General features: G+C 44.4%; 1 protein-coding gene across 2 annotated transcripts in view; it reads right to left on the bottom strand.

The window, feature by feature from the left end:
• Positions 1-656: 656 nt before the first annotated feature.
• Positions 657-15,281, bottom strand: part of ELP1 (elongator acetyltransferase complex subunit 1) — a 40,134-nt gene continuing 25,509 nt past the window's right edge. For both annotated transcript variants that reach the window (XM_077345473.1, XM_077345472.1), the window contains 14 exons: positions 14,046-14,131; positions 12,894-13,042; positions 11,181-11,304; positions 10,076-10,173; positions 9,677-9,878; positions 9,182-9,243; positions 8,256-8,318; positions 8,074-8,134; positions 6,938-7,051; positions 6,382-6,493; positions 5,519-5,646; positions 5,173-5,327; positions 4,413-4,491; positions 657-1,057 (listed from right to left, as the gene is read on the bottom strand). In XM_077345473.1, coding sequence (XP_077201588.1) covers positions 990-1,057; positions 4,413-4,491; positions 5,173-5,327; positions 5,519-5,646; positions 6,382-6,493; positions 6,938-7,051; positions 8,074-8,134; positions 8,256-8,318; positions 9,182-9,243; positions 9,677-9,878; positions 10,076-10,173; positions 11,181-11,304; positions 12,894-13,042; positions 14,046-14,131 — 1,501 coding nt within the window. In that variant the 3' untranslated portion in view covers positions 657-989. The remainder of the gene's footprint in view (positions 1,058-4,412; positions 4,492-5,172; positions 5,328-5,518; positions 5,647-6,381; positions 6,494-6,937; positions 7,052-8,073; positions 8,135-8,255; positions 8,319-9,181; positions 9,244-9,676; positions 9,879-10,075; positions 10,174-11,180; positions 11,305-12,893; positions 13,043-14,045; positions 14,132-15,281) is intronic.

The following is a 15,281-nucleotide window of genomic DNA, read 5'->3' on the forward strand; positions in this document are numbered from 1 at the left end:
TTTGCTGTGACCCTGAAAGTATAGAGGAAGAATACAGAGACGGTGAAAAGTTGCAACAAAACTTTATTAACCCCATGCCACGACCTTCTAATTTGGGGGAAATTCATGTCAGTACTCATTTTGTTAAAGCCCTTTACTTTAAGGCAGGGGTAGTCAACCTGTGGTCCTCCAGATGTCCATGGACTACAATTCAGCAGGGGCTCATGGGAATTGTAGTCCATGGACATCTGGAGGACCACAGGTTGACTACCCCTGCTTTAAGGTACATTTCAAAAAATCCTAAAGCAGGCCTTCAATCAATACTTTCCAGCTATGTCAGTACTGGTGTAGTGGACCCTTATCTGGAGAACTGGTTTTGATTCCCCATTCCTCCACATGCAGCAAGTTGGGTAACCTGGGGCCAGTCAGTTTTCTTAGACCTGTTCTTGCAGAGCAGCTCTGTTAGAGCTCTCTCAGCCCCACCAACCTCAGGGTGTCTGTTGTATTTGTAAGCCGCTTTGGGACTTTGGGTACTGAAAAGTGTGATATAAAAAAACAGTTGCTCTTCTGGAATGAGTCCTCCAAAAAAGGAAAATAACTCATTGAGGCACATTACTTGTGTTACCCAACCATAAAGAAAATTAGTTCCGGGATTCAGCAAGGAAATGAAAGTACTGTTAACCTGATCGACCTGTTTTAATATTTATAAATTTATATTCTCAACATGGAAGAAAGGACCAACATAAGGAAACACTATCAAGGATCTGAACTTGTTGGTTTAATTTGCCGGGCATGTCCTTGAGTGGTGCGTACCCTGCTTATCCAGGTAAAATACATTCAAGGAGGGCTATGGAATAATTTTAAAAAGTCTACAGCCATCCTGATGGCAAGTTTTGTTTGCTTGTTGTCTGTCTGGCTCTTGTATCCTTCAGCACACGCAGCCAATGGTGACATGGTACGTGTGGCAGGCGTAATTGTATCAAAATTCATCAGTTGCTGTGGCACTGAGATTATTGCAGAAGGTTCAGTTTCCACTGGATGCTTCTGTTGAGTTTTGGAGGTATAAAGAGTTCTGGATCTGGAGGGAGACAAAATGTGACAGTATTATTTGTAGTCCAAAAACAACAGACAAAGCCAAGAGTAACGCATTTATTTATAAATTTATATGTATATACTGCCTTTCTAGTGACCTGCTTGTGTCCACTTGCAATAAAAGCAAAACCATTCAAACACACTCATTAAACCAAAATAAAACTATTAAAAACAAGCCATTCAATCATAAGCCAGGGTATCAAAACTGCATACAAGATAGTATATCCAAATACTGATTGTTGTGGGTTTTCCAGCCTGCAGGGCCTTAATCCGGTAATTTTAGTCCCTGATGCTTCACCAGTAATTCTCAAGAAGTAGGAGATGGCAAGATGGGAATTTCTCCATGGCAAAGTGTCAAACACTCATCTTGCTAAGCCCTACTTCTGAAGGTGGCAGCCACAGTTACTGGTAAAACGTCAGGGACTAAATGTACCAGGCCATGGCCATACAGCTCAAAATACCCACAACCACCAGTGGGCTCCAGCCATCAAAGCCTTTGACAACATCTCCAAATATAGAAACGGTTGAATATTTGCAGTTGCAGCTGAGTATTTCCTCTGTTGTCCTTTTCCCCCTTGATATCTTGCTTTTTAAATGTAAAACAGAGTGCCAGGCCTTCCATGTGGACAGCCAAAGTGTTATCAAAAGCTTTCCAGGGCTACCCACCCTTTACATTTTCCTTCTTGCAGCACAGTTTGTTGATTCCTGTTTCTCCTTCAGTGTGAGGAGAGTTCCATCAACTGGTTCATTCATAAATTCATCATACATGGTCAGCTCTTGCATGGAGGCGGCTTGAACGTCTGTTTTGCACTCTGTAGTTTGCCAAGGGCACTGGTTTCTTTCTTTCTTTTTTTTTTTACAGCAGCGGCATTGTTTGGTAATTGTTCTACCCGCAATCAAACAGTAAAATTGAGGTGTGACTCTGACTGGCAACAACGTCCTTAATTTCTCCCCATTTCTTCAAGGACATCCCCCCCATAATTCCTGAGCATTGAGAGAGAACCGGCTAAAGACTAAGGGAATGGGAAGGAATTAATCACTCGACAACAGTGGAACAGAATTACAGGGTGAAAAGGGAACTTTGCTGACGGGAGCTTACTTCTGAGCAGACAAGTTGCAGGATCTTGCCCCCTAGGGATGGATTTCAATGGGAATGTAGCACTGAAGATAGATATTAGTGCCATGTGGAACCTGATTTGAATTGTGCTTCTGGCAAATTGCAGCACAGTGCTCAGCCACTTCTAAGTCATCGCTTGATGCTGCAGCCAAGTCCTAGGCAGGCACATAGTCCGAAGGGACATGCCCAGCAAAGGGGGAAAGGAGGGCGAGAGAGTACGAAAAGAGCCTGAATAACTAATCTGCAACAATTCTATCTTTCTCTTTGGACACAAGAGGGATACATTTCCCGTATAGGGAAAGAGGATTTTGTGTTAATAAAATGGAGTTTGCTTTTATTTGTAATTCATTTGTACCACGAGCCAGTGTAGTATAGTGGCAGATGCTAATCTGGAGAACCAATTTTGATTCCTCACACTTCCACATGCTACCAGCTGAGTGACCTGGGGCCAGTCACATTTCTCTTAGAGCTGTTCTTGCAGAGCAGTTCTCTCAGAGCTTGCTCAGCCCCACCTACCTCACAGGGTGCCTGTTGTGGAGAGAGGAAGGGAAAGGTGTTTGTAAGCCACTTTGGGACTCGTTTAGGCAGGGCATAAAAAACAGCTCTTTTATAAAGGGGACAGGTTTATACTTTATGGCATTCTATTGTGTGCGTTATCTTGCTTTTCCTGTATACCTTCTGCATTTATGTAATCCAGTTTTTGCATGGGTTGCTATTGTGGTACATTTTGTAATCCGCCTGAGCCTCAGTCTCAGTCAGAAAGGTGGACTATAAATGGACGTAAATAAACAGATCACACAGAGGCCCATCAGCTGCTCAAAACAGACCAGGAACAGCATTTTTCACTGATGAAGCCTTGCTCTTTCTTGGGAGATACCTGCAACCTGGTCTACTTGTAATACGGAACTCGGCAGATTCCAGTCTGAGATCTCTTATGGGCAGAACTGTTTCTGGAGCTTTGCTCCCTTACGTGCTCCATGGTAACCAGATCAGATGCAACAGGGAAGAGCTCAGAAAGGAAGGACCCAAGGGAGACAACCAGTGCCAGCAGAGTGGTAAGTGTCAGTCAGTCAGTAACCTTTTATTGGCATAAAATATGTATGACATATAAAAATAGGGTTTAAAATTTCAACAAAATAATAAAATAGGGTTATATAACCAAACAGATCTTAAATGATTAAATAAACTATAAAAGATAAAATACAAGGTAGGCAACATATTATAAAAGCATCTTAGTTAAAACCCTGGCAACTAAAATGGTTACCTCTGGGTCTTTGTCAGAGAGCAGAAATTGCAAGGTCATAGATTTACTTACAGAAGGCTTGTTTCCCAGCAAAGCAACAAAGCTGTTATCCCGACACTGCTCATATAAGGGGCAATCTAACAAAATGTGTGAGACAGAGTCAGGGCAGCCAGAACCACACGGACAGAGTCTCGCATGGGAGGGGGTACGGTGGAATCTTCCCTCTAAGACCTTTGAGGGGAAAGCATTCATTCATGTCAGGAGAAAAGCTCTTCTCAGGGGTGGGACATCAAGAAGATGCAAATATGTAGGCATAATATTTCTCTGCATAGTGATGCCAAAGAATGCTGGTGAGCAGACTCGAGGCTGGGTAGGTATGAGTTCCTGCTGCTCATGGTCTAATATTCTCTGTTTAATAATCCGGAAGATACATTTTTCTTCCAGAGGTAGTAGGGAGTTCAGATCAATGCCAATGGAGACTAATTTTTGTTCAATAGCCTGGAACCATTGAAATTTAAGAGGGTCACTTTTTAGACAAGTTAAAAGGCTGCCAGTTTCTATTCTAAAAAACAGTCTGACCCAAAATTTAAAAGTAGCTATCCAGGCTCTTGTCTCTACCCTAATTTGGCCAAATTCTGCACAAATGGCATGGTAGGAGACACAATTGGGAACCCCTGGTAAGTGTGATGGACCAGAATCTGGAAGACCCAGGTTCGAATCCCCACTTTGACATGGAAGCACACTGAGTGCCCCTGGGCTGGTCAGTCATATTCTGACTAGCCTACCTCACAGGGTTGTTGTGAGGATAAAATAGAGGACAGCCAGATGGAAGGAGCAAACAAACTCACAACTCTCAGAAACTGATTTTGATACTCAGGGCCTAGGCCAGAAATAGGTGAAGAAAGAATAATGCCTCTGAGCATATATATAGGATTACTTACTCCCTGATACTGCATAACCATTTCATTTCCCCCCACTCACCTTGTACTGCAGGACTTATCCACTTTTGCTGGTTGTAGGCAGCTGTAATGCTATTGGCAGTTGAGCTGGGCCCCAGAACCTAAAATGGCAAGGAATCAGGAATAACAAGTGAGAACAGCAAATGAGATGCAAGATTGTATTTTCAGCACAATTGAAGTTGCATCTGCCTCTTGCTATTTTTCCAAGCATAAATCACTATAAGGAAGTTATTGTTCCGTGTGTGATTCAGTTACTACCACATTTACATTTGACACTTTTCTTATAAATGCTTATTCTAACATTTTTGGAATATTTCTTTCAGGATTTTTCTTTGCCACCCAGCAAGCCCTTTGATTTTATGCATGAGTGCATTTCTCATAATTTGACCACTGAGGAATACCCCACAGGGTCAAAATACGTTTGGTCTATTCCATGTCAGTTTATTCCATTTACAGTTAGAATTGTGACGTTTCTAAATTATGATTATGTGGTTTATAGAAGTTAAATTATGAACTAGTACACTTCGTAATAAATATCTACAATTTTTAAAAATTATTTTTGCAGTTCAAGCTTTGGGTTCCTAACTTTTCTGGTTAGGTTGGGTTTTGGTTTCCCTTTTTGGTTTTGTACCAGCCATCTTGTGACTGCCTTCTGTGGCAGCCATTTTGCGATGGCACTCACTCCCCCATTCTCAAAACCCTCAGCTGCCTACAAACTCAACAAGATTGGGGACCCTTGCCTTATGCCATAAGGAGAGAGGTAGAGAACAGAGGACTCTTACTGGGTTGACTGGGAAGGGCTGCAGTTCTGGACTCCAGATTTCAGGAAGGGAGTGCTCCATCAAGTGAAGGGCCTCCTGAAACACTTTCTGTAGCTCCTGCGCTTCTCCATCATAGCCAAAGAGGACCAGATACTTCAAAAGGCTGTGCACTTCACCTGAGAAAGGAACAAGATGCTCCAGTAATCACATTTAAATCTGACCTGTTTGAGTGTGGGGGTAATGAAGCTGGTAAAGTTTCATTTCTCCCTGGAGGTGGCCATTACTCGTCTCTCCCCAAATAGCCCTTTCCAGGATCTGTTGTCGTCTTCAGATTTAATCTTCAGCTTGGAGAGCCATACTGACCAACCTTTTAGACTGTCGATGCTCCGGACGATTTCCCCTAGAGCCTCCAGAAGGGCAACATCCTCCAGGGGGCTCCCTTCCTTCAGGCTGTGTTTCTTGCGTTCTGCCTTGCGACGGTTTTTCGAAGAACGTCTAGAGCAGATGAAACATCCCATTAGAAGAAGAGTTGGTTCTTATATGCCACTTTTCTCTACCAGAAGGAGTCTCACAACAAACACCCTGTGTGGTAGGTGAGGCTGAGGGAGCCCTGATGTTACTGCTCGGCCAGAACTGCTTTATCAGTGCTGTGGCGAGTCCAAGGTCACCCAAGCTGGTTGCATGTGGGGGAGCAGGGAATCAAACCAACTCACCTGACTAGAAGTTGGCACTCCTAACCACTACATCAAGCTGGCTCCAGCACAGACAACAAAGCAAAGGGTGGTTGCTTTGGGGAGGGGGGGGGGAAGTGGCCAGGTTCTCCAGGTAAACTGTGTTGCCTGTAAATCGTCAGTTTTAATAATGGGAGAACTCCAGTCACCACCTGGAGGTTGGCAACCCTAAGTAGGAGATCCTTTGTGTTTGCAGGGAGCATCCATTGGGGCCCAGTTGCCTCCAAGACAGCAGAATTCTTAGTGTGCCAATTCCCAATATTTTGTGAAATCTCTGAAGGTTTTGTGATTTAACCCTGCCCTTGTGTCAGCCATTTTGTGTCTAGTTCCACTCCCATGGGAGCCATTTTGTTAGGGCCCATAGGCTCCCCAAGTTTAGGAGCCCTTGATACAGGGGATTCTCCCAGCAGATAAGCTGCCACAGCTATCGTATCTGAAGGAGACATGCCACAAGAAAAGCCAAATGGACAGGTTAGGCCCGCAAAGACAAGATACGCACGCAGATATTCTTGAATTGCTGTGAGAATATTTGGAACTTGCTTCACTGGCTGTTACCATGCTGCTGGCATCAGAAAAGAGGTCTGATTCAGGGCCATGTGGAGCTTCCAGATCTGTAAAAAGTGACCCACAGGAGAAAGGAATACTTCACCTTTCTTCCCAAATCTTCCTTGTTATTATTTTCCCGTCGGCATCTTATTTATTCTAGAACACTCAGGGAGATTATAATTCTTGACAATCTCCTCCCTTTGTTTCTTTCCAAAGCAACTCCAACAAGAGAACTCCAAATGGCAGGCCGAAACAGAGAAAAAGTGACTTTTCCAGTGTCGTTCAGCATCGGTGCTACGACTTGAACCTGAGAGGAAACCAAGCTCACTTCCAAGCTACCGTTTGTACCTCAGTCTTAAAAACACTTTCCTGGGAGTAAGCCTCCTTGAATAGGCCTGAGTAGAATTCTGAGGAGACCTGCTTAGGATTTCTTTCTTAGTTCAATCACCTCCACTTATGCCCAATTCATGGTTTTGCCCAGGAACTTGATCAATTAGCACCGAACATACCCTGCAATTCGTTTTGAGCTTGCTCCTCCAGCTTCCGGACCACGGAGAGGCGCTTCTGGTGGCGAGAAAACATCACTTTCTGAGATTCTAGGAATGCCAAATGATTTCTTTGGGCTAAAGAAATGAGAGCAACGGGAAAGACGTTATGTTCTCCATGAGGTGAAGCACTCATATTTGTTGTATCTGAGTAATCAAGTTCTGCCCCTGCATCGCTTAAGCCAGGGGTAGTCAACCTGTGGTCCTCCAGATGCCCATGGACATCTGGAGGACCACAGGTTGACTACCCCAGGCTTAACTATCATACTGAAAGTGCCACCTCCCACTTTATCCTCAGGCCCTGCTGCATAAGAGTCTTGTTGGACCAGACCAGTGGTCTATCTACTCCAGCATCCTCCTTCACACCGTGGCTATCTAGTTGGGCTGACAAGCAGGACAGAGGCCAAGACTTTCCTCTTATATTACTTCTTGGCACTTGGATTCAAAGGCCAACTGCCTCTGAATATGGAGGTTCCCTTTAGTCATGATTGCTAGCAGCTCTTGATGGGGAGAGGATTCTTAAAAAAAAATAGAAATAAAAGCCTTCCGAGGTGGACTGCCTGCAGCCTGAAGGGGTCCAACAAGAACCGCACCGTGGGCCATTGCAGCTCACCTGAACTGTCTCCCCAGGTAAAAGGTGATTCATAACACTGCCATGTTCTTTTTTATTTATTTACTTCATTTATATCCTGCCCTTTTCCCCAACGGGACCCACAAAGTGGCTTACAGCATTCTCCTCACCTCCATTTTACCCTCACAACAACTCTGCGAGGTAGGTTAGGCAGAGGGTGTGTAACTGATGCAAGGTCACCCACAGCAGAGCGAGAATTCAAACTAGGGCCTGTGGGAATCCCTGTCCAACACACTAACCATTACACATTCTCATCTGCTCTCTACATAAGACAAATGTATTGCCCTATTTGGCTTTATTTTGACTCTATTTGGTTTCGCTGCATTATCACTACAACTTGAACATTACACTACCCTGGTGCTAATCTCAATCCCCAGTTTCTTCCCCCAGGACTAAAGTCTGCTTGCCCCTAGATTCCTGCTAGCCTCGTGCCTCCGGAAACCTGCATGAAAGTACAGGGGAGCCTTGCCTTCTAGCAGAGATGGCTTGATGTTCGTCTCCACAATGTCAGTCCGGTTGTATTTGTAAATCTGCACGAGAAAAGGGGAAAGGAAAAAAAATGGGGATCAGAACTGCTACCAAGCGATGGGCACCAACTCTTCCAGTGGGTGCTTACTGGGAAGGGAGTTGGCAGTTCTGAAGGGGTCTTACTAATCGCAGTGCTTCTTCCCAGGCGGTCCCTTCCAAGAGGACAAGGATGGCCTCTTCGTAATCCTGGAGAAGAGGAAGGAAAGGGTCTGTGGACAATCTGCTAGCTTACCTTTCTCCCTGGCCAAGGGAGAAGGAAGGGAGGTTCTTAACAGCAAGCCTAAGGGGTCACTCATCCAGGACTGGGCCCCAAGCTTTTGGGACACTGAGGCTGGGGCACACACAAACCATCTTGCACCATATTCTGGGAAGTGGGACGGCAGGCTCTGCTCTCTTTGCCCCACAAATGGCAGCAAAACAATGCCCGCCTTTGTCCAGTGCATTGCTGCAGTGCTCCCTTCGCTGCCCCACCACCCTCAGCCACAGTGATGTGGAAAGAGGCCAGCCTCTGTCTCCCTGCTGAAGTGTGGGAGGGTGGGAAGGTGCAGGCTTGCCACAAGGGACCTGGATGCTGCAGGGGGGCTGGCAGCAGGACAGCCTGTTTGCTGCCCCTTCACCCCTGGTGTCCCTTCACCTAGGACCACTTAGTGGACAGGCCAGTCTTAGAATTTTGGTCTGCCCCATTGGCCAAATGCTCTGATGGTGCCAGAGAAAGAATTAGGGCCATCTTGAAGCACAGATTTGTCATTACAGACCACCCGTATGCAAACAAACTGATCCACAGTATTGCAATCAAAAACCAAAAGAAAAGGATTACAGACCATGGAGTGAAGTTTCAAGAATATTGGTTTCACATACTTTGGAATAGCATTTGCCAGTCCTACTATGGGAACCGGCTAAAATGGTATCAATGGCTGGATCCTAACCCACTGATTGCCAGAAATCAGTGCGCAGGCAGACCAAGAAAGGAGACTGAGAGGAAATAAACTCTAGACTGGGAATCTGGGTAAGTAGCACAAAAAGGATGGGGGTGGGAATTGACACTATACCTTGGCATATTGTTCCAGGAGTACTGCTGCATCTGCAAACCTCCTTTTCTCAATGCATTTCCCTAAACGCAAGGAGAACATTTTATGCAGGTAGGTAGGTAAATAGGGTATGTATTTGATGAGCCAAGTTCTGCCTGCACATCATTTGACTGCAAGGACAGCTCTGTCTTCTACCTTATACACAAGCATCCACCCCATCACTAAAAAACGATTCCCAAGGTTATATCACGTTAGCAGCAGGAGATTTCATTCATTAATTCATTAATTCATTAATTCATTAATTAATTAATTCATTCATTCATTCATTGTGCCTGAAACCAACAGAACATTACACGTTAAGAACTGTCTTCTCTCAACCAGAACTTATCACTTCTGCACCATGGCAACCCTAGATCTCTTTGCAGGGAATTATGCAAATAGAAATCATCACCCAATCAAAATTTGCATCACCCATTCTGGCTCCACTAATCATGTTTTCAAAGAATGGATGCTCACCTGCTATAGTCCTTGCCAAACTGGCCAGCTTATCTTCTGTGTAATGAAGCTCAGCTGCCGCACACAGGGCTTGCTTCCAGTTCCCACTGATCTGAAAGGCATCCAGCGCTTTCTGGAAGGCACCGCAGCGGAAGAAGATCAGCCCTGCCTCTTCAGGGAGATGCTTCAGGATCAAATACTCTCCGTAGGCATCACTGATGGCCTGCGAGACAAAGTCCCAGAACAAGTGACATCACTTCCATGTCATGTGGTCATTGATGGAAACAGGTCACCTAACATCAGAGGGGCCTTTCTGCCGCTCCCGGTAAGTCCACCCTTTCCCATCCCTGCCAGTTGCCCAAAGGGACCTGGCTACCCTATCAATACTCAAAAGTTTTCGCTAAGGAGAACCTCACCCACCTTGTACTCTTGAGTGTCCAGCGGGTATAGCTTCAGGGCTTCTTTATATAAACTCTGTTCCTTCACCAGGTTCAGGAGCTCCGGAAAATGCTCTGCTCCTGACAAGGCAATCAAAGACATTTCTTTGTAAGGAATGAGAGCAACCCAAGCACTGTGAGTGCTGGATTAGGTCATCCTGGACCCACTTGGACAGGCTGTGGTTGGATCGGTTCAGGAGTACAATCTTCAAGGTTAAGGAGCCTGGGGAATAAACATTTCGGGTTGTGCTGAACCAAAACCATTTTGTAACCATCTGGGAAGCAACGTAAGATATTTCAATTCTCAGACAGGCTTGTGGAGGTGGGGGTGAGGAAGGGAATGGTCCCCTAAGCCTTGGATCTGGTCTCTAAAGGGGGATGGATTATTTTATTCTTATCTGGGGTGGGGTTAGAAGAAATGTTTTCCCCAAAGTCGTTGCCATACAACAGATGCCATATCAATAATGGAAGGAATCACTCATGTCGCAGTACAGCCACAAATGCTTAATATTTGATTTTCTGCTTCTAGGAGAGCTGAATTTTCTGCTTCTAGGAGAGCTATTTTTTCCTCTCTTCACAATGTGGCAATATGAAGGCATATAGGACAGTAGTTCCTTTTGAGAGCTATTTTAAAATATATACTTGTCATGGAATTTTTTTAAAGTGTTTATAGAACCGGGGGATGCTCTGGCAAGTCTACCTGTTTACTAGCATTAAAGGATAAAGAAATTCTGCAGAAATGGAGAAATGAGGCAGTGTTGGGTTCCAGTGTTTTTTTCTCATCAGCGTAACTTTTGTACTGGGCAGTGTTTGTGTAACTTTCTCTTTCCAGCCTTGGGTATATTTATATTTCAATTGGAAAAAAAAAGACATTCATACTTCTAAAATATAATATGCCAAATCTGCTAATAGAGTCATGAACTTTTATGTTTATTAAAGCAGCAAAATAAGGTTTGATCAGATAAAAATGTACATGTATTTTTATTTTTCCTGCCCATTTCCAGACTACCCCTCACCTCCGATGGAAAAGAAATGTTTTTTTTTTCTCATTCTTTTAAGGTTTCTGGCAAATTTGTATCTCTACCTACCACATTTAGCAAGGTGACTGAGAGCCTTTGGGTACCTCTTCAAATGTTTGTCTATAGAGTATCTCTGGTAATTGCTTTCCATTTTCTTAAGCTGGTTTAAAAATGGGAGATATTCCTTAGGATCCTGAGGAGATCAAATAAGAAAAGTATGGTGTAAAACTGATTCATCCTGGAAAAGAATGGGCAACAGTTGCCTTAGCATCAAAGAAAACAATAAAAAAACAATAAAATTGCTTATCCCTGTGCCAGTGAACGATAGCTCAACAAGGATACTTTGTGGGTCAGCACAGCCAATCAGATTAAGTGTCAACAGAGGGGAAATGAGGTCAAGGACAGTGTAGACAAAGCAGAAAAATGGCTCCCAGAGGAGTAAAAGAGCATTGGACAAGACTCTAAACCAGGGGTAATCAAACTGCGGCCTTCCAGATGTCAATGGATGACAATTCCCATGAGCCCCTGCCAGCAAATGCTGGCAGGGCTCATGGGAATTGTAGTCCATGGACATCTGGAGGGCCGCAGTTTGACTACCCCTGCTCTAAACCATGTGAATGTTTCAGCGAGCCTGAAATCAGGGGAATACTTTGCAAAGATAAGGGTAATCGTTTTGGTCTATAGTGGAAGAGCTAGATTTGAATCCAGTAGCACCTCAGAGAAATAGAGGAGACTTTCAGATCAAGACGGGACGCTTCGTTAGTCTGTCTGTAGCAGTAGAAAAGAGCAAGAGTCCAGTAGCAACTGAAAGTCTAACAACATTTGTGGCAGGGGATGAGCTTTCATGAGTCACTGCTCACTTCACCCACAAAAGTTCACTCTCTGCCACAAATTCTGTTAGTCTTTGTTTTTGTCTTTCAGAAAGACAATGGGAACTCTAACTCTTGAAACCTGAGACCCTGAAAATCTTCACAATCCCAAGTATATTTTCTAGGAAGCCCCATTGAAATCTGTAGGACTTACTTCCAAACAAGGTGTTGCTAACTCCTCTGCTAAATTCCTCTGACAATGATGATTCCCAGAACTACTTGAGGGACCGCCTGGTGCCATACGTCCCTGGCAGGGCTTTACACTCTGCAGATGCCAACTTATTGACCATTCCTGGCCCCGGGAGGCTCGCCGGGCCTCGGCCAGGGCTTTTTTGGTCCTGGCCTTACCTGGTGGAATGAGCTCCCAGGGGCACCCCTCTCTGGTTGGAGCAACATCATCTGGCTCAGAACATCATACCCCAGACTGCCTCTGATAGTTATTTAGTCATATTGAGCAGGGACTTGCCATCTGGATGCTGGGTTTTAATGGGGTTTTAATGGGTTATTGTTTTATTGTATTATGTTTTATTGTATCATGATTGTGGGATTATGTAACCCACCGCGAGCCAATTGGGAGCGGTTGGCTAAAAATCAAAATAATAAATAAACAAACAAGCAAATAAATATTTGGGGCACAGGAATGAGTATTAAGTCTGTGGGACAAACACATCCTAAAGCTCGGTGCCTATTTATTTTGATCACTTTCTTATCCAAACTTAAGCAGATAGAATTTTTAGGGACTGCCCAGAAAGAACAGTCTGGAATGTTTATGGGGGCTGGGCAGTTTAGGTGGCAGTGGGAGAAGTTGTTGCTCATCTTTTACGTTCTGACAATTTCCTTTCAACAGCTAGGTGAGCGCAGAAGATGAGATGTGAGTCATTGGTAGGAAAGGAAGCTTGAGGAAGATAATTACCTTCTGAGACTTCTCGGCAACCATGAGAACTAAATCAAAGTCGTACGTTCCCAGGGAATGATCATACAATTCGCTAACGTCCACCAGGTACAGCAGGTATTTCAACGCTTCTTCCACACTGGGGGATCCAGTATTCGCAGGAGACGGCTCTGTCGTTTTAAATTAAAATCTTTTACAAAACAGGTTTCATTTGCAAAACACCAACAAGGATTAAACCATGTGCATGCATACCCCCAGCTGTATGACGCAAAAGGAAACCTCATTTAAATGGCTTAAACTAGCGAATGATAACAAGCCCAGGAGAATTTGCATCAAAGAATATTGCGAAAGGGGCAATGTGTTGAGGGATGTGGATTTTCTGGGATTCAATTTTAAATCAATTTAAATAAATCATTTCAGTATTTAAATAATAAAGAAGGCAAACATGTCCTGTATGAGCCAGTGTGTACATGTGTATAAGCATTGAGGTTTGTCCATGCTTCATATCTCATGTATAGCCCTCCTTACATGACTGATAATTATCAAACATGGTGAGCTGGGTTATCCAATGGGAAAATTGGTGGAATGATTGCAGCAAAGATCCAGGTTCAGATCAACACTAGGCATGAAACTTGTTGGTTAACCTTTGGCCAGTCGTTCTTTCTGAATTTAATATTCCTCACAGGTTTGTCTGCTGTTGGGAAGTAAAATAAGGAAGAGAGAAACCATGGAAGGTATTCTGAGCTCCCTGGATGACTAGAAGTATGCTAAAAGAATAGCATGAGCCTCTTGTGGCGCAGAGTGGTAAGGCAGCAGACATGCAGTCTGCAAGCTCTGCCCATGAGGCTGGGAGTTCGATCCCAGAAGCCAGCTCAAGGTTGACTCAGCCTCCCATCCTTCCGAGGTCGGTAAAATGAGTACCCAGCTTGCTGGGGGGTAAACGGTAATGACTGGGGAAGGCACTGGCAAACCACCCCGTATTGAGTCTGCCATGAAAACGCTAGAGGGCGTCACCCCAAGGGTCAGACATGACCCGGTGCTTGCACAGGGGGGATACCTTTACCTTTACCTAAAATAATAGTAAATGCAAAGTAAAAGGGTTGACAAAATATCACCAACAAGCATTTTTAATCCCTTAAAACAGAACTAATCAATTCTACACCAATACTGTACCTCGAAGCTCCCGAATTTTCTGCAGGGCAACTTCGAGTTCCGGGGGACTCTTTTTCACATGTGAGGTCAGTATCGATAAGCAGTACCTTAGAGAGGTCCAAGAGAAAAGACGGATTTAAAACGCAATGTATTTGGGGTGCTTTTTCCTCTGGTCCATGATAGATATCCGGCTTCAGGTTGGATATTTCAATTTGCTACTGAAATTCCATGCAAAGCGAATACTAAAAGCAAATTTGTGAATGTGTGAAACAGCCAAAGAATTTCAAAGGAGGCAAACAGTGTTTCAGCGAGATGGACAGAACTGCTTGGGGGCGATGGATCTAAACATCTCTTTCTTTGTTCTTCCTAGATCTTACCTGAAGCAAAAACCTGACGTGAATATGAAGATTCCTTTGTAGGTGAAAACATCCAAGGAATGTCAAGAGGAGTTTTAATAAGAACAGTGAAAATGGTTGCAAAGAAAACTGCCTCCTCTCAATTTTGTTCTGACAGAAGCAACAATAGCTCCTTTTTATGAGGTAAAAGGACCATCAAGGAAGGAGATCGAGATGGTTTCTGGCCCTTTCTCCAGCCCCCTCACCACCAGCACTAAAACACAAATACAAAGCGGAGAAGCAGCTGAACCCCACAGAACAAGTGTAGTAAAGCGGTTAAGGTCTGACTAGGATCTGAGCTGAAATCTCCATCCTCATATGAACAAGTGATCTAGGCCTCTCAGAGTGACATTGCTTGGCCTCATCTACCGCACAGTGTTGTTATGAGGGGCAAAAAGGGGAAAGGGGACTCCATCTATACCACCCTGAGAAGGGCAGAATTTAAACACAATCGATATCTAGAAAGGTCTCTTTGTCTACTAAATTGAGGTAGTCAACCTGTGGTCCTCCAGATGTCCATGGACTACAATTCCCATGAGCCCCTGCCAGCAAACGCTGGCAGGGGCTCATGGGAATTGCAGTTCATGGACATCTGGAGGACCACAGGTTGACTACCCCTGAGTGATGGGGATAGCAAGGTGGTAAGGACTGAGAGCTCTTCAATCCACCACATTCACCACTGATATCACTGCCCGAAAGGAGCAGACGGTGGCCTCCAGACCATGAGAAAAGAGACAGGAAATGTTTGTCCCATCTCAAGCCCAAAAGCAGTATGTTTCCCCCACCCCACCTGCCCAGGGCAAAGAGGTTAGGAGGAAGAGAAACTCTTCAAGAGGATATTCCTGGAGAGTTTAAAGGAGGC

This window comes from Paroedura picta, chromosome 7 (assembly GCF_049243985.1).
Source record: "Paroedura picta isolate Pp20150507F chromosome 7, Ppicta_v3.0, whole genome shotgun sequence".
NCBI classification, from domain to species: Eukaryota; Metazoa; Chordata; class Lepidosauria; order Squamata; family Gekkonidae; genus Paroedura; species Paroedura picta.